General features: G+C 26.3%; 2 protein-coding genes and 1 long non-coding RNA gene across 10 annotated transcripts in view; 1 reads left to right on the top strand and 2 right to left on the bottom strand.

Moving 5' to 3' along the window:
* Positions 1–20566, top strand: part of LOC126906077 (uncharacterized) — a 177099-nt gene that overhangs the window by 42854 nt on the left and 113679 nt on the right. For all 8 annotated transcript variants that reach the window (XR_007704181.1, XM_050686338.1, XM_050686334.1 and 5 more), the window contains one exon: positions 11805–11880. The gene's annotated coding sequence lies outside the window, so the exon portion shown is untranslated. The remainder of the gene's footprint in view (positions 1–11804; positions 11881–20566) is intronic.
* LOC126906105 (uncharacterized) lies at positions 2808–6938 on the bottom strand. Its single transcript, XR_007704188.1, has 3 exons — positions 6440–6938; positions 5136–5301; positions 2808–3802 (listed from the first exon to the last, which is right to left on the bottom strand). It is a non-coding gene; the product is annotated as an uncharacterized LOC126906105 (long non-coding RNA).
* LOC126906082 (protein 5NUC-like) lies at positions 14570–20557 on the bottom strand. Its single transcript, XM_050686348.1, has 9 exons — positions 20011–20557; positions 17652–17855; positions 17357–17558; positions 16508–16708; positions 16282–16445; positions 16098–16212; positions 15853–16008; positions 15518–15718; positions 14570–15445 (listed from the first exon to the last, which is right to left on the bottom strand). The coding sequence occupies exons 1-9, from the start codon at positions 20431–20433 to the stop codon at positions 15255–15257; spliced, it is 1857 nt and encodes a 618-aa protein (XP_050542305.1). The 5' UTR covers positions 20434–20557; the 3' UTR covers positions 14570–15254.

The raw sequence follows: 20566 nt of genomic DNA, 5'->3' as shown, positions 1-20566 counted from the left end.
TGTTATGTATTAAATCCATTCGATTTTATGTGCAAATTATGTAATAATTATATATATAAATATATATATTTTTAAAAACGTGGAAAGTTAATTTGTTAGGCATTACCGACTTTCTGTTAGTCGATCAATAGCTTAAGTGTCATTTTCGACTGGCCCAGCTAACAGATTAAACATTGTAATCCCGTGATTTTTTAGTTTTCAAAGGTTGGTGCTCTGTTGAATGTAAAACGTGATCGTTATACTGATGCATTCGATGTTTCAATTATTTAACTTGCTAAAGGATAGTCGAAAAAGCTGTCACAGCAGATGGGACCGCGTGCTTCGCATAACTTACCCTAAAACGGACCAGAGAAATTTTGTCGTTAGCTAGTGTGATAGTTCTCCATGTAACTCATTATTTTCATCATACCTATATACAAGCAAACCGCTATTAGCCATGAATATAGTGATGACTTCAAACACAAAGAAAGTTATGTTTCACTCTTAAATCAACTTCTATAGTAAGAATAACAAAACTCTAGCTCCAAAAAATATTTATCTTTTTTAATATTTCAAATTTTGTCAATTGTACTTATTTAAGTTCATTTAATTAATGATAGCCAATGACGCATAGAATTGATTTACCATCAACAAAACGCTAGTAATTAAAAAAACTTCTGTTAGATGTGTAAACAAATTTTATCCACGTACGAGTCAAAAATTAAGTTTTTGAAATTGTTTTATATTATTTATAAAAACATAAAACTTATTAACGCTCCTTCTCTTTAATATATTTGACTTTTTGAAACTCTTTCTATATATATATATATATATATTCGCATTGATGCGTTTTTAATAGTGATGTTTTTTAACGTTGGGTTACAACTGCAGTGAGTTTTCCATTTTTTTTTTGTCATTTGTGTAGTTCTAAAACTATAATTCAGTACAATGGTTATTTATTTGCTTGAAAAACGTTAACTAGCAGGAATGTTATTGAACATTTTTTTATTTGATTAACAAATTTATAATAATTATAAATGATTTGATTTAAATTAATTTAAATAATTGATTTTAGGTTATTTAGGATAAAAATTACTGTTCATTGTTACAGCTGCGAATAGGAAGACAGCTGTGATAATTTTAGAACGTTAAGAAAACGTTTAAGCAAAGTCAGAATTACAATAAATCCTGTTGCTTTCCAGCGTTGATACCGCGGAATTTGGCGGCGTCTGATAATTATTAACGCTGTTGCCGGGCCGTTTCTGAAATACTGTGCATCATTTGTTTAAGAACGGGTAGTTCTACGGTATTATTATCTCTTACCTAAATTATTTGAAAAATCGCTCAGCACCCAATGTACACACAAATGATGATAAAACAGTATCTCTAAGTATTACTTGAACAACAATTATTACGTACCGGAAAAACGCGCTTTTGTTTAGCTTAATAACGTCTGACGATAAACAAAAGTGCCATAGAAATAATAGTATAATCGTACATGTTAGTCTTTTAAAAAGTTTAATGCTAGATGCATGCATAAACTTAACTGTGCACTTTTTAGTTTGAGAAGAACTATTATCGTGTTTTGAGATAGTATTGCGAAGAAAAACTTTTCCAACAAAGAAATTTTATTGTATTCTCAGTTATAATGTTATAAATGATCTCAATAAATTTAAAATATGTGTAACATTTTATAATAATAGTTGCTTCGTATACTTTTTTTTATACTTTATATAGATGTATATTAATTTTTAATTGGACCGATGAAAATTTATTTACTCGATAAACATCAAATTTTATTAAATTTTTCAAGAAAGTTACACTGCTAGCTATTGACTTTAATTTTTTTAGCGGATGGAACATGATTTAATTATTTCTATAGATAATTATAAATTTAAGACAACTGCAGTTGACTCAATTAAAAATTATGCTAAATAATTTTACTAAATTACTACATTTTTATTATAATGTTTATTATTTAAAATAAAAAATAAATCAAAAGAATTAGATTTTTTTATATATTTATAAATGTATGATGTATAATAAAAAATAACATTTTTAAAATATAGATGTATTTAAAAAAAGTATAAAAGTAATCTATTCTTTATATTTTACAAAATAGTAATATAATCACTTTTACTATCATAATTATTTCTTTTTAAAGTTGAGTAGTGTGCTCTTACTCAGTGAAAGTTCGTCTAGTTTTATTCAAATGAATTAATTAAATATCACAATTGTAAAATAACAAATTTGGGTCTTCGACAATATTTTTTGTAGAGCCCTGGTGGTAATAATCATGTTTTAATGGTTTGAACCTACAGTGCCCCTTAAATACATTTTATATGAATTTAAATCATGCTTTAAAATAAAATATGTGACACTATAAAATAATATGAACCGTTGACTTAGAGAAGAGAAAAGATAAAAAGGTTCTTGTTAAGAGGATTTACGTGTTGTCAAGGATCAAAAAAAAGATTATCGAGCATCCTCTTATTATTAGGTTAACTTTAGTAAAACAATTTTATATGTTCAAGAAACCTTATTTCTACACACTGAAAGTATCTTACTTCCATTTTACATTCCTCTAGTAAATTTATTTTGTTTATATAATGCATGTCATTTTAAAGCTTTTAGGAAACAAGTAACAAGACATTATTTATACAAACTTGTGTAAATATATAAAACTTGAGGTAAATAAACTGTTGTTTTTATACCATATACAGAGTGAATAAAGAAAACATAACAAATCCATAGATCATTTTGCTTTAATTTTTGTTACAAACAATTTTTTATACCAAGTTAAAAGCATATTTTTTATTACATTTTTCTAATAAGAAAATTTTTCTAAAATAGCCATTTTTTAGCTCTATTTGTACAATCATTTTTTATATATTATTAAAATTAAATTTGATAGAGTATTTTCATCGAAGCCAATAGTAAATAAATTGCAAAGAGTTTTGTGAGAATAACAAAATTATTAATTTTACTATTAAATGTCTAAGTAAAAATTGTCGAATTTCCGTCGTTTTCCGTGGTCTGTTGGCTTAAGTTCCTGTGTTAATTGAACTTTGTACGCTTGCAAGTGCAAATATTTTGTAAAAAATTCTTTGGACTGTTGCTGGCGATATCTCTTGTGCACGAGGTCGACACGATTTTCTTGGACTTACCGAACGGAATCTTACACAACACTAACATTCACCTCACTTCGACCACTTCGAAAGGCGGTTTTGTTGTATTGTGTAGAACCCCTTTCTTCGAATTTCTTAATCAACGAACAGTTGATTCGTTTGTTGCATTTTGAAGTCCAAGAATCGAACGGAGTTTCCGTACAGTCAATGTTCACCATTCTGGTAGTGAATGTTTAGTACACTCTGTTTTTTACTGTACCTTTCCATTGCTTTTATATCACTTTAAATTATTAATGTTTAAATAAAATAAATTGAAAAATACATGAACATAAATATTGAATATTAATAATAAAATAGTAATAATTCTATAGAATAGAACGTCTTTTAGAGTGGTATATTTTTATTGCGATAGAAATAAAAAGGTGATATGCTGTTTTGTGAAATGTAGTAAAATAAATAACAGACAATTATATGGTAGGAAAATAGCCGTAAATATTTACCAATCCACTGATATAAGTTGATATATTTGTTTAAAAATTGAGCAAAAGATGTTTAGTTTATCGATAGTAACTTGGTCGATGTCCTCTTGATAGTGTGCATTACTTTGTGTGAAAAATAATAATCTATGAACAGCTTGTTGCTTCCAAGTGCTTCGGTCACGCAATGCATTCAAGAGTGTTGTAAGAACAATCGGCCTAAAAACCATAACATAAAAAGATATAATAGTCACGCGTAACCTAAAGCTTCAAACCTTTTGTTCGAACTAAAAGTTTTGTTCAAGTTGCAAGTGATAATTGTAACAACTTTTCACGTGGTGTAACGCCTTTACTAATCCTGTATACTATTTAATTTAACTCTGCGAAAATAATTTCTTACCATTATGTATCTGAATACACTTAGATAAACTTATTTTTATTCATACTGTATAATATTATGTTTTGAAGAAGTAAAACCGGTCATAAAATATTTTTAAAAATAATTTTTTTTATAAAATTGTGTTGAAAAATCAGTATTTTCATTTAGAAGGCAAAAAATCGATTTTTTTTTTCACATAATATATTTATCATACGAGCTCATTACTTTATTACAGAAATTAATATATGTGTCAATAGAAAGCAAGACCCCTTGGTCTGACTGGCTAAACCACAGTGAAAAATAATAGAATACTGGATGTTCCACAAGGGGCATTTTTTTTTTATCAAAAAATTAAAAATATTTTAAAAATTTATTTTATGTCAGTGACTTATATCTTTGTTAAAATATTAATGTGTATGGAATATTACAAATCACAATATATACGTATTACTCAATCAGTTATCCAAAACTTGGGAACTGAACGAGGCATCGATTGGAGATTACAATATTTACACCGAATAATTTATACGTGCCGTCAATCGCGTGAAGAGGCCAAGGGACACGTAAAGCAATTAATTTTGAAAACTTTTTTTGCGATAATACGATTATTGTAAAAAATCCAGAGTAAACCTTTTGTTTTAAATTATACAAGTTTTTATAGGAATAAAAGGCATTTTGAGTGTTAAACGCTATACCTTTTATTTTTTACCAAGGCAACGACTGTTCTTGTAATTAAATTTGCTCCTAAATTTTATAAAATAAATTACGTTTCGTACAAAGGAAATGTTTTTGGATGCGGAACGTCAACTGTTATAGGGAAATGTTTGAACTGAAAATTGATAAAGTGTTCAAGGAAGCTATCACTTAAGTTAAAATTCTTACATAGATTTGTATTTTTCGATTTTCTCTGAAAACTTTTAATGAAATTTAAATTCTCTTATACAAATCTACTATTGTTTTATTTGCATAATATGAAATGTCTGACAGCTATCTTAAATTATTTACTACTTAGTATATTTGTCGTAGAATATTCTCATTGGTAATTTATTACTAATAGATTATTATGATAGAATAATTAATAGCTAAATATTTCTCAATAATGTTGAATTCACCACATAAGCTCTAAGTGTACATTTTTTACAACTGTTTTTAAGTTAATTTAATAATTATTACTTGTATAATTTGTAATCAATTCTGTTTTTGTCTACCAACACAACCGGAATCGTCATTTTATCAGTATTTTATGCAACACACTAATTTGCAATAAATAAATATTGGCGTCAGCAGTATTTTTTTATCAATTACAAACAAGAGATCGAGCGGTAACAGGTTGCACCATCTGGAATTATTTTATTTATTTAGTAATCCTAAAAGCTTTTTACATAAAAAAAAAAAAAATTATGACCTACATAGCCGTCTGCTCCATTTTTACTATTCGTTTGGCCTAAATGCCATTGCAATATGGTTATTGGCATTATAATAGCCATATTCACCCAAAGTGCATATCAAAGACCTTTCGATTGTCGCACGCAATAGTGGTATTAAAATCTCTACTAGGGAGATGGTACAGTGAAATTGTAATTTCCATAGAAACGACATCGTTAACGCTCTCAATAGTACCGTAATACTACAAACACCCCCTACACTATCCTATAACCAACTAGACGGATACTAAATGAACTATATTTTGCCTTTGGTTACAAGGGACTTCGGGTAGAGTACTTTATAAGTAACTTCAAGGCATAGCATTACATAATATATGTATCGGTTGATTTGCTTTAGTCTTGTCCATTAAAAAACTGGCCGTCTACATAGGCTTAATGGTTGCATGCCGTGCTACACAACAGGAGGAGTGTATACCGATAAGAAATGCCTGTAGAATAATAATCTTCATTATGGAACGGAGTAATGATAGACATATAGATGGACAGAATAGAGTTTGTAATGGGTAACGATGTCGCCATGTGTGGTAACGTTGTTTATTATTATGTTGGGTTCATGTACAGGATATTGTGCGGAAACGATGAAGAGTCTTAGCAAGTTTTGACACTTTGAAAACTAAATGTTAATTTCCTTTATATTTTCACACCGTCGGATATGGTAATTTTAAATTAAAATACGAGTATTGTAAAATGTAGGCAGTAATGAATATTGGTAAGTTAATAACTGGCCCGGGGTGTTGTTAATAGTAATATAAAATGCAGTTTATTTACTTATTTTTCAAGTGAACACTGGAAGCAGATAATTTCCCGTACAATTTGTACGAATATATTTATAAAGTTGTAATTTAAAAAATATTAATTATTGTTTAACACTAAAAGTTGTACTACCAGGTCATGACAATTATTTTAAAATGGTTTTAGATTCTATATCGTGTCTAGTGCACGCTAATGAACAATATAATTTAAAATGTAATTACATTTCATTTGAATCATTTCAATTCAAATTAAAAAAAGTCAAATTTTCCTATGACATACCATTTAATACGTTGTCGATGTGGATTTAATGCAGTCCATTAATTTCACTTCTAAATCGATTGATGCTGGTCTTAATTAAATGTTTCGGTTGAACTATTTATTTGATGTGTCTAACTTAGTCAGTAATATTGAATGTTTTTTAAACGCTACCTGTTTGGGTCTAGGAAGTAAATATTTGAGTTACCCACGTACGTTTGCTTCATGTGTCAGTAGTTGTTCAAACAGTTGTAATAACGTAACTTATGCAAATCACTCACAGCGTTTAAATTCTTGATAAACCGTACCGTTCTTCTTTGATGTGACCCAAAGTTCACGCACTACACCGGCCTTTAATCTGTAGACCAGGTAGGTGCAGTTAAACGAAAATTTAATACCTACCGGATACGCACCAATGTTTTACTGACACTATCGTCATTTGCTGTGATATGACTATAAACATAGCAATAGTTTTAGACGCAGTTTTAATTGAAAAAGTTAAGTATAGACGGGATTCAGTCAAGAGGAAATCAGACTCTTTTTACATTAGTATTGATTGATATTTATAAGCGATTAAAATCACTGTCGTAAAATGCTTAAAAAATATTTGAAATACTTTTTTAAAAATTAATCATATCCGTTAATTATATAATTTTCAAATTTAGACATCGATTACACTTTGAAAACAATACGTCGGGACGTATTTATTATTGTAATCGTTTAGCAAATTAAATAAACTCAAATTTTATTTAATTTTGAACGGTGTAAATGTTCCATTGCTAAGTAAAACCCTTCAAAACCGCCCATTTTTATCAAAAATTGTATGGGTATAACTCCTAGATATTAAGTTTTCTGATAATTTTTATACTATCATTTTAAATTACATTGTAGCTTTAAAATGAATGAGCAAGTTTTTTTAAACTTTATGAAAAGTTTAAAAGAAAAAAAATTATATCATCTTAAAGCCTCATTTTACTCTGAATAACTGTTGAATTAAAAAAAAAAATGTATGTTATCGGCAAATATTTGAGATATTATCAATTAAATTTTCGCAATAGTTAAAATGTTATTTTATAATTATGGGAAAACTAAAAGTATTAATATCGACAATATATTTTAATATTAAATATTATAATTTTTCGAAAAATTCCCTGTTTTTACGTTATTTTAATTCCAAGTTTTAGAGTATAGAGTAAAATCCTCAATTTGAATGGTTATACCGTCAGCGTTTAATTAGATCATTGTAGCTCTCCTTTGTTCAACAGACAAGGCGCTTAATACTCTATTGTTGTATTAATTTATAATTTTCGTTGAATGCAATTGCAGTTTAATATTCTTCGAAGAATTGAAAAATTTGATTGCGAATTCTTTTATTTTAATTATTAAATTAAATGTATATTTTTAAATGTTAAACATTGAATTTATGTTACTGAAGAAATTTTTGTTCAAGTAGTAAATGGTACTAATTTATACTGTATCAATACAATTTATACTCATGTAGTAAACATAGCAAATCATAACATTTAATTAAGTAATTTTTTTTTTTTAATTTAATACATTCAACTTTTCTCTTATACTCAGTCAGACGATTGACTTTTGAAATATAGTAAATAATCACTTTGAGCTCAAATATAGCTAGTTAATCTTGTAAAAATATGAAAAAGTTCAAACATTGGTGTATATGTTTATAACAGCGATTACCATTTAAAGCCGTATAGCCTCTAAAACTAACAGTTTGGTAAATGAATTGCAGTAAATTAATCGCTGTGTTCAAGTTTATGTGTACTTAGTGTGTGGTTAAAGACGGCACTGTACTTAATCGTTAGCACATGGCCTTGTATGTAGAGTATATACATAATATAATAGAGAAAGAAAAACGTACAACAAAGCTGTGGAAGAGAAATACCCTAATTAAACAAATACTCACAACACTCCCTGTCGCTTCGTTTCGTATGCAACCATACTGTGATTATTGTATTTCTCTCTTTACGTGTAAGGGATTCAATGATATTCCGAGGCATTACAAAAGTTTAAGCGAAATTTAACTGGTATTTAATTAAAACACATTCAATGGCATTGTGGCAAAGATAAATTTATTAGCTGCCGTTTGCATTTAATTTAATAGAATAACGACAATAGTCCTACATGATAGTATGCACCTGTAACAGAATGTTCCAATAGAATTCTGCATGGTTTGTGAGATCAATCCATTATTAAAACTTAGGTAACCGAGTGAATTTGTTCGGAAAATCTAATTGACTATAACTCTGTCCATACAAAGTTTAACCTCGTGCTATGTAGTGTAAAACGAAGCTTTTTATTCCCAAAAAGGATGTAATATAAATTATATATATATATATATATATATTTTTGGTGACGTTCCAAATAGCAGTTAATTATTATGGGCCGGTTCAAATAATGGCGGTACCTATTGTTTTATTTTTCAAAAACACTTGTTCCGTTGTTTTTTTAAATTTGTATTGCTAAATGTTGGTTGTGTATTGATTGGACGAAATTCAGAAGTGCTTTTTATGGTAATCACGTTAACCGTTAGCATTTTCCTTTTCAATTCTTCTGATAAATCGACCAGGGAAATCAAATCGCGAAGAGCGTGTCTTACATACAAGCCAACATTTTGTTAACCAAATAGTTCGCTAAAAAATTTACTTATCTCATTAAAAATGATTAAATAGTTAAATCAGATTCATTCGATTTACACACATCAATCTCAATGTGCAATATACTATACATACATTTCTTAAAAACACAAAATATACAGATACAATTTAAGTAAGTGTATAAAAGTCGACCATTTCATTGAATTTTATTATGGAATCATAATAAATATAACATATTTTATTTTCAAGAATATAATTTTTTTTATGGTTTGTAATTTCGATCATGGTTATCAATCGAAATAATTTCGGTTTTTGGCATTTTTCCGTCTACCTAATAAATTAGTTTATTGAATTTTTTTTCTCGTATATGCTGAAAAATGAACATATTTTCATGAAAAAATTAGTGAAACATTGGATTCTAAATTCTATAATGTCACTTTTTAGATTTTAAAATTGATTTTAAAATACATTCGGGTTCTAAAATTATTAACCTTACAAACTGTATAAAAAAAAATTAGTATAGATAAATTAACTTACTAGATATACTAAGAATTTCCAAAAAACCGAAATAATTTCAGACACTAGTCCTGATTTTTAAAACTACGATGTATCTCTAAAAACTATGTTAAGTTTTTCTTTAAACAGAATTTATATAGTAACAATATCTATAACTAGTCATAAATCATTAAATTATCGTATCTTCAAAATTATGAAAAAATTTTAAAATTTATAAATTTTATGTGTTTATTTCATTAGTGACCTAAAACGTAACGATCATACCCAATAAATCACGTTACATGGGTCCACTTCGGTGCGAATTTCTTATGCATAAAACATACATTTGTCTATAAAGGCATTTACTAACATTGTATCTCTGCAAAGGCGGTGTATTAGTATTTGGGGGATGTTTGTTTATTCGATGAAGGGTTTAGCTGAAACCCGGTATGCACCCGCTTCTATGGTGTTATAAATTACTCTTGGCCAGTAACCTTATATCCCTGTCGTCGATATGAGCATTCTGATAACTATGCACGACCTACTCGTATGGTATCCCCTTCATTGTCTCGTATAAGTAATATAGGAAAAGTTTCCTGGTTTTTAACCAGCAAAGAAATTCCTTAGTAATATTTAAATAAATCTTCTATTAATAATCACATGTCAATAACACATAAGAACATTTTATAAAATTGTTGATATCTAAAACACAATCTTAATAATTGATTTGTTCACCTACTCCTTGAACTGTTTTTATAGATATACAATTTTCTCAAATTTATTGTATTTTTGTTTCAAGTAATTAATTACTGTTTGAATCTAATCAAACAATAGGTGACCTCTTTTACAGCGATGTTTGTTGATATTTTGTGTTTAACTCACGGGTAGATTAGTGTTTATTTAGTTGTGTATCAAAACAAGCATAGACTTGACAGTGATTGGTCAATGAAGTTCAAAATATTTCCTGGTACATTCATTTTACTCCAACATAAATATAATACATGTGTTGTAAAATGTTATCAACTTGTCCAAGTGTGTTGTGCTATTGTTCGTATATTTTGACAAACGTACTGTTTATAAAGCGTATCTCTTTTGTCATATTGTCAACCAAAAATATTTTACATCCAGTCAATTTGATGTGCTCGTGTATCTTTTACGGTCCATATGCCTATGAACTAGATCGCTTGTTAAAAGAATACACATCAATGCTTTTGTCGACACAGTATTATTTTATTATCAACATACATTTTTAAAATAAAGACATTTTATGTATGAAATAAATCATAAAGTATCCAATAATTCAAATGATAGTATGGATGATCTTCCAATATAAAGTCCATAAGATGATAATAGAAAAATGACGGTTATGTAACATTAATTAGTAATGCCGACTTTAATTTGCACAATTATTCGTAATTCTACATTAAGTTATTTTTAATTTTCAAAATTCTGTTTACTTTAATATATTTAAAAAAGTATTATAATTTTTGGAATACTTTAAGCTCAAAATTGTATTTTTATGTAGGTAAATTTCGTATCTATTTTAACATTTCCATTATCAACGTTTTAACATAACATAATTGAACTCATTAAGTTTCGCAGAACATTGTCAACATTTATCAATCATATTATCTGAAGCATACCACCATCATATTCAATTAGTCATGCCATTAAATGTATACATTTTGCTTTAGATATACCTTCCAATCGTCATTTGAATAAATAAATTATTAGAATTTATCACATAACTACCATAATTTTATGGAATATTCAATTACTAGTTTATTGGTATATTTATTAAGTGTTGTGCGTTTTTAAAGTAAAATAATCTACCAAATGAACAAAAAGCAGACGGTGTTTCTCATTGATCTTTTAGTACACTGTACAATTATACTATAAATAAACTTTTAATGCATCATAAAATATATCTTGCATAAATGGAACATTTTAATAGCTCTTAACAAGACTTTATGTTCCATCATGTATGTTGGATGTAAACTTCATAATGTATGTTCACCTATACACTCAGGCAACTCAAATAAAATTATTTGTTGTTAAAAAGCATAGGAATTCATTGGTTCTGTGGAAAATCAACTTACTATGAGTTTATAGGCCTATTTATACTGACCCATAAAATATTATCAAAATAAAACATTATTAACGCTCATTAATATACCTTAATTGCAAAAATATTAATGCACATTAATATAAATAATAACTTTATTTAATTTTAAGATTTTGATTATAACACTAACATTTTTTTTTTTTTTTTTTAGAAAATTACGTCAGAAACGAAGTTTACTGTAATAAATCGGTCATTGAAATTTTTGACTTTACCATAATAAAATAAAAGTAAGTTAAATGTTTATTAAATATATGTTTAGTAATAATAATAAAAACATTAATTTTTGGCAAAATACTAGTATATAAAAATCTTTATAATTTTTCTTCTATCATATGTAAATATTTTGTTCACCTTACATGTTGTTTTATAACTAATAATCGTGCGATGGTGATTTAACAAAGTATTTTAAGAAAGAACAATAATTTCCCTCAAAAGATTAACACTTAATATTGAATATAGAATAAAAAATTTTGAGTATAGGGGTAGTGTATTTTGTTGATTGTTTTAAATATGTGAAAGTATTTATTTTATGTTAATGCTACAATATTATTTTAATTGCAAATATGTACTTTAGTACTGTCAAATACTTACAAAATATGTACACAGAAATTAAAAAAAATTATTTGACCTTCTATTGTAGTTCCTTAGATATTAATTATGATGTAAAATTATTTATTTGCTTGTCATTTTTATTTGAAAAAATTATAGGAAAATATTCTTATTAAATATTATTCAATCTAATTAAATTAATATGATTGATATTTATATAATTTAAATATTACGAATTTCAATTCTATTATTTTGTTAATATAATTTTTATTTGTTAATAATATATTTAATATGTGTGAAGAATGTACTTACATATAAAAAAGACGTGGAGGATGATATTATTTTTATGCATAGTATACATAAAAAAATATCAACTTACGCGTTCCGTTAAAATTGCCTTTGATCATATTGATATTTTTATTGTTTCTAATATTAATATTTATGGCTAAAATATTTACGTTTTTCAAATTTTTAAACTTATCAGTGAAATATAAAGCTTGTTTCACTTTTCTAAAAGTCTGTTGCTCTTTACATAATACTATAGTACTGTGGTTTTAATCGAGGCATAATAGGTGTCATTGCAGTCTTTTAAAATGTTTTAACAGTTTATAACATTAAATAAAGACAAAAATAAAAATGTTATAGTTATATCATTTCATAGTTATTTTAATTATAAATTATTTTTATACAGAGTGATTGGATTATTATAAACCACTCTGAATTACTTAAATTTTAAAATAAATACAACATTGAAAATAAATTTTGGGAGTAATTGAGATAAATTGATAACTCGAATAAAAGTACTACATGCTGAACGCTATTAATTTCATAAATCTTCGATCATTTATCATTTTAAGTAACATTTGGGTAATATGTATTTGAGTTCTGAATACAATAATTCCAAAACTTTAATGTTGAAATTATTGATAATACTTCTAAAAGAAATGTATAATAATAATATGTGCATTATTTGAAGACACCCATACGTGCAATTTATTCAGTAATCGCTATATGTAATTCAGAATGTATTGTGTATTTGTATGTACAGTAAGTCAAAAGATTGATGAACTCTCATAATTCAGTAATATTTTATATTAAAATGTACATAATAACATTTTACTTGTCTAGAATACTGACGAAACTCGTATCAATACTTTATAATGTATTATTAAACAAACTAGTAACTTAAGTTATTAAGCATCAATTTTTTATTAAAATTGTACTTATAGTAATCTTTACATTTCGCAAACAAATAATTAATACATGTTTTTAAAACAAATAGGTGTTTATTTTCAAACATAATTGTATGGACTTATCTATAATATGTTAACTACCACTAAATATGACAACGAATAATAATTTTCAACTATATTTAGATAATAAATGTACAAAATTTTACAATTATGCAGATTGTGTTTTTATACATTTATACGTTATTTCTGTATATTGTAAGTTACAGGTTATATTGTAAGTACAGGCATCTAAATATGATATTGTATAAGATATGCAAGTGAATTTACATACTTAAAAATCATTTTATTTTTTAAATTTATTTTAATCATAAAGGAAAAGTTTTCAGATTGAATAAAATATGTTCAGTTGATATATATTATGCGAAGAAACTTAAATGTGTAACCTATCAATTTCAATCACTATGCCAATGTTATTTGTACTCATATGAGCATTTAGAATAAATTTTTAGGAGTGCTAAGTTAGTTTTTCCCCACCATTAAACTTATTTAATTTTATTAAAATTTATATAATTTTTTTGGAAGAAACTAATTATTTACTTGGGAAGGCTAAGTTGCATCATTATATTTTATCCTTCGTACTTTCAGTAATTTTATAGAAAATATAAGTGGTTATTATGCAAATGTGACTTGACATTATGTCACTACAGAAAACATCATACACAGTAGAAATTTAACAGTCTGTTCACATTCTTTAAAATAAAATATTTTACAAACATTTTAATAACATAAAAAGTATATCGGAAAACACACACTTCAAGAATTATGACGTTTAATTCATACGGAAAAAAAATGTTAGCATTCTTCAATTGAATCCATTGATATGAATTTATATTTCTGATTCATTTGAAAAATACATCATCAGAGTTCTATTACATTTATGCTGATGACGACGAAAAAAAAATAATGCATAGTCGATAATGTTAATACATCACATGAAATCGGTATAAAATAAGTGAAAAACAAAAGTGAAGCTATGATTTTATAATATGTATGTGACTTCAGCATAAAACTGAAATCTTGAAATATTATGAAATATTTATAACAATATTAAAAAAAAAAAAAATTTATTATATATTTATAAAGATAAATATCAAATTAAAAAAAAATTTTTTTATTTTTTTGACCAAGATAAAACTTTTTCAAACGTTTCATGTATCGAAGTATAGTGTCTGTTCTATAGGTCAGGGAATTCTAATTAGATTTTATATAATTGTTCAATATTTGTTAAATCTATCAACGGTTTAAAATGTTATTCAGTAGCATTAGAGGAAATATAATGTGTTTCCTTTTTGGTAAGATTTGATAAATATATATAAATAAAATAATGCGATGTTCAACTAAATAATAATGGCATCATCACAATATTAATACAATATAGGTAAAATATTTACAAAATTTCATTAGTTTTTTTTTTAAGGCAACAATTCATAATACTTAAAAATTACATATTTAAAGTGTACAATGTTTAAATAACTGTAATATATCATAATTTGATCAGTAAAATTAAAAGAAAATTAAATTTATATCATTTAACAACCTTTTAAGACATGTTAAGATTTCTGAATTAAGTTTTGTACTTTAGAGTCTTAAAATTTTTTATATAAATCGCTGACAAATCCTCGTATTATAACAAATTGGCTTTAGAGATCATAAACGAGAAAAAGTGTTGCAATTTACAGGTATAACTTGAAATATGATTATCACAAAATTAAAAACACTTTTTGTTCATTCTAAGTTTACATACAATCATTATAGAAATAAATAAATTATAGCGATCATTTATGATCTCTCAACTTGGTTCAATATAAGTTAAATGCATAAAGTGCTATTATAAAAACTGCTATAATTGTTGGTGTGCTGTAAACTTTAGGTGTAGCATTTTTGGAAGTTGATTTAACAGATCTTATAACTATAACTCTGCCTTCTATACCTTGATATAACGGTGATTTTAGTGACAATATGTATTCTATGACAGATTCTTCTGTTCCTCCTGTATTATATAAAATACCCGTTTAAATAGTATTTTTTTAACATATTTAATAAAAATAATTTAATTTTGTACCTATTCTATGGAATTCCGAATCTTCTTTAAACATATTGTATTCGTCTCCTCCAGATGCTAAATATTCAGTCATGATTACATTATAGACATTTTCCATAACTATAGGTTCATAGATTGGTACACGACAAATAGAACATCTTACATAAATAGACTGAACTCTCTTACCAAGTGGCTTACTAACATCAATTACTACCTTTAATCCTGTAATATTATTCATTTTTATGACAAATAAATTCAAATTCTTAACCTCTTATGACTAGTTAAAATATTTTATAATATTATTATTTAATTAAATTATGTACATAATTGATGAAATCAGAATGTTTGATTTTTACCGGATACTTGAAGAAAATCTCCATACTTTACATTATCTTCATAACGACGTACTGAGTGTTCGAAGGCTGACCAAATAGCGGACCCCTTAACTTGAATTTTACCCACATCACTCGTAAATGGAAATATTCTTAGCATATCACCTTTAGTTAAATTACCTTACGAAAACATTATGTAATTTTATTTTATGAATGATGAGAATGTTATATTAATTAAGTTAATCAACAATTATATTAGTGATAGTTACCTTCATTCATTGATGTATCGATACTAGCTCGCATGGATCCACTTTGAAGTATTGCTATGGAAGCATCTGTCCATTGTTTCGTGAAATTGAATGTACCGATATATTTTTTGAGATTCTATAATCATAGTATATATTTACAAATCAATTTTAAAAATTTTAATTAGTGTAATAAAACATGACACACATATTCGACGAAAGCATCCGCTGCCAAATTACCAACATTACATTCTCTCAACCGACACATATCATTATCTCCTTCTAAGAAAACTCCAGAAACAGCAACAAACTCATTTATTTTACCAAAAATTTGAGTCTGAACAACTTGAATACGTCTCAAGAGATCGGGATCTATAATATATATATATATATATATATAACATACGACTTCTTATACAGTTGTAGTATAGTACCTGGTTTGATTTTAGAATCCAGTAAAATTGGGTTACCCTCACATTTAACTAGTTCGCCTTTTTTATTGAACTTAATCTTTAATTTACCCATGTATTTGGTCCCTTTATATGCTTGGACTATGGGAATTCGTTTTCTAGTTTCTGGTTGTTCGACCCAATACGGGTAAGTGTCTACTGGTACTTCTATGTCTGGTGGTTGGTCTGTAAATGTTATGATGTTTTAATGTTTGTTAAATGAAATGAAACTAAATCAAAATTATAATTTAGTTTTCTTGACTATTAATACAGTTAAGTGAAATTAGTTTTCAAATTTACATGTAGTTTTTAATTAGAAATGTTAAAAAAGCGTATTACAGGGTAGGAAATAGCTAATCTGAAGTAATACTGTAACCATAGTACTGACATTACTTAGCCAGCATGACAATTAGTACAATTTATGAATACTATTACGATATTCAACAAGAAATTCTCAATATTTTAGTAGAGATTTCTATACTTAGACTATTTATTGATGGAACATTAATATAAAAAATTATGTGCTTCTTGTCAGAATAATTACCATATAGATATGTATAATAGAATAAAGAAGTAAATTTTCTAGGTGCATTGAATGTGTATCCCCAATATGAAAAAAAAATTGATAATAATATTAGACACATGTCGATAGTCACTAAAGATTAATAAGAATCAATGTTTTTTACTTCTTTTATTTACTATGCACTTTAATTTGTGTTTTTTCAACATACATTTTTGCGTAAAATTAGTTGTATTGACCAATTCAATATAGTTAATAATTAATATTTTCAGTATTAACAAATCTAAAAACCAATAGCGTTTTGATAATATTACCATTATATAAAAATGTATTTGAGTGTCCACCAACTATTAAATCCAATTCTTTAACGTGTTTGGCTACTTCTTTGTCTACATCAAAGCCAGAATGGCCGAGACCTATTAATATATCGACACCTTCATTCTTCAATCGTTTTGCTTCGGCAGATACCGACGGAATTTCAGGTAAAAATATAATATTACCTGTACGAGATCTTAGCTAATATAAAATAATATATTTAAAAACAGTAAAATATTTCAATAACTTACAAAAATGTAAGTTATTGGTAATAAATTGCAAAATTTTACATACCTTTGTAGATGGTATCAAATATCCAATAATGCCAATTTTTTTCCCATCTACTATTAAAACTTTAGATTTTGTTACTAAATTACTGTTGGCCATTTTTGATTCCTTTGAAAAATCGAGGTTACTAGACACAACTGGTATATTAACAGTCTTAAGAAATTCATATAGATTGTCGACACCACTATCAAATTCATGATTACCCAGACACTAAAATAAAAAAATTAAATTATACATACAAATAAATCTGTAACAACTTGTACATATTTCATTTAAGAAGAAACGATTAACTGAAACTGTAAATAATAAAATTTATTATTGTTATTTTATATTCCACACATACAAAACTATAATTTTTTAATCATTTAGATTTTCAGGGAAACTTGATTAGTTTAATTAAAACTATTGATCAGTTTAATATAATATCATTTAAATTATATTATCTGATACTACTAAGTGCGATTTTAGTTTATAACAATAATCGGAATCGATTATTTACTAGTATAAATAATATAATCTATTGTCAATAATTAAATCTATTAATTTAATACGAACGATTGTTTATGTGTAGTCATTGAAATTATATGTATTACAAAACTTTAAATTATAAATGAATCATATATTATGCAATTCATAACTAACATTGCTGGAATTAAATTTTATTACTGGCGGTAACCTTGTCAGTAGCATACGAAATAACTTCTACTTTGACATAACTATGTTCAAAAGAAGATTTTAAACCTAAAAAAATTATTATACATTGCTATTTTATAATGAAAACTTTGATTATTAATACGTTACTTCTGTGATATTTCAAAAACTCCTATATCAGTGAGATGTTTGTAAGTTATTAGTTTAATATTTTACTTATTTAAACTGATGTTTCTCATAACTTGTTAATTTTAATTTAGAAAAATTTTGCCTTTTCTATAGTAATAAATGCCATATCGAAGATTTTTTTTATAAATTATCGTTTAATTTTACTAAATTTTAACTATCTAAAGCATAATCAATAACATGGATAGCTAACAGAAATGTATAAATTATAACTTTGACAATTCGTAGTTGTAAAATTAAAAAATTTAAGCTTATTGGTTTTTTGAAACTATTGATTGGAGTAAACTTGAATTATATATTTTTGAAGTAATAAGTGAGGCATATAAATATACTAAAATTAACTAAAAAATTTAATTAGTTTCTTCTTCATTTATTTAATGATTTTCTTTTAATTAGCGAGTATAGTGAATGCTTAAAGATCATTTGCATCTATTACATTATAAAAGAGCTTTAATAAATTAGTCAGGTAAAATTATTCTATTTTAGAGTATTTTAATCTTTTACTCATTTAATTCAAATTCAAATTCAAATTGTTTGTATAAACCATCAAATTAATAGGTATGGTTAATAAATAATATACAACTGTAACTAGTTCAATGCTAACAAGGTTTCTCAGATTTTTCTAAAACACATAACAGCTTATTTCGAATTATTAAATTTACACAATAATCAAGTTTTGTGCATCAAAGTATATATCAATAATTTTTTTTTCAAGTTTAACATTCTTTTTGAAAACAATTAATTATGTCAGAGAAGACGGGAAAACCTACGTAACCTAATACAACGGAATCAAACATTTTTGTACCTATGCACTGAGACATGACGTGTTACTGACTGACCTAGGCAAGCCGCTTTAAATAATATACTTTTTTTGATGAACAAAAGAGTTTAATTCTTGTTCAAGTGAAACATTAATTAATTGAGGCCTTATTAAAATCTTCCTGGCCAATTATGAAATTAAATTACATTTAACTAAAAAGACTGTTTAAAATGTATAGAGGAACTTAATAAAATATTTAATTCAAATAAAAAAAAAAAACAAATATATTATTTAGTAGTCTTTAAACATAAATTATTTGATAAAACTCGTTTTCGACATAGTTTCTTGCGTATAATTTTTTTATTTTAATGCATTAATAGGAATTAAAATTAAGTCTTAATAAATTGCTGAGAAGTGTCTTCTAAAATAGACGAATACCAATAATATTATTTAAATGTAAATTTATGTATTGGTGCAATGTGAACATTTTTATTGAACGCAAAATTTTCGAATTTTATGTTTTTATTGTATGACCCTTAGTGGAGACAACTATACGAAACATTTTAAGATATAATTTCACTGTTCATTTTTTTTCATACAAATTATATAAATATAAATATTTAATAGTATTATCGTTTACATGTTGCATTACAAGATTTTATTCAAAGACCTAACTTAATAATTAATATGTACTCAGTGTTAGATTTTGGCGTTTTATTAGATATTGAAATATAATTGTAATAATTAAGAACAATTTGGAATGCTTACCATCACATCAATTCTGAGGTGTTGTAACATTTCGACAACAAGTTTCCAGCCCAGAATAGTGAAGAATGTTGATCCTTGAAAGGTATCTCCGGCGTTTAAGGAAATAAAGGGCATTGTTATTTCAGATGCCTCTTTAAAAGCAGCTTCCAAAGCTGTCTTCATTCGTGCAAAACCTCCATAGCATATTTCATTTTTACCACACGGGTTTAGATATTTGTCAACTTCAGCAAATCTAGAATGCATATCATTGGTGTGTACTAACATCAATTGCCAGTTTTCCGTATTGTTATCTGGAACTGCCATAGTATCACAAATCACAATACTTATTGAAAGAATAAGAAATAATGAAAGAAAATCAGATGACGGCAACATTATTTTTAATTTATTAAAATTTCCGATTTCTTGTTGCCGAGTCGGTAACATGAACTATCCATAAACACAATAAAGACGTTTTCCCTTTTATTATTGGAAGCAGTTATAATTACACTCGCATCTAAGCAACACTGTTATTTCTGAATATATGGCGACTTAAGACTGAACGTTAGAACGGTTACTT

This window comes from Daktulosphaira vitifoliae, unplaced genomic scaffold (genome assembly GCF_025091365.1).
Source record: "Daktulosphaira vitifoliae isolate Bord-2020 unplaced genomic scaffold, ASM2509136v1 Scaffold_4, whole genome shotgun sequence".
Taxonomy (NCBI): Eukaryota; Metazoa; Arthropoda; class Insecta; order Hemiptera; family Phylloxeridae; genus Daktulosphaira; species Daktulosphaira vitifoliae.
Note: the sequence above shows the minus strand (reverse complement) of the source record. Positions and strands in the feature narration are given on the sequence as shown.

Coding starts and splice junctions, on each gene's coding strand:
- LOC126906082 (XM_050686348.1), bottom strand. CDS start 20,433: ATGTTACCGACTCGGCAACAAGAAATCGGAAATTTTAATAAATTAAAA. Junction 17,559..17,651: donor ATTTGATACCATCTACAAAG/GTATGTAAAATT, acceptor ATTTTATATTAG/CTAAGATCTCGTACAGGTAA. Junction 16,709..17,356: donor AAATACATTTTTATATAATG/GTAATATTATCA, acceptor TAACATTTACAG/ACCAACCACCAGACATAGAA.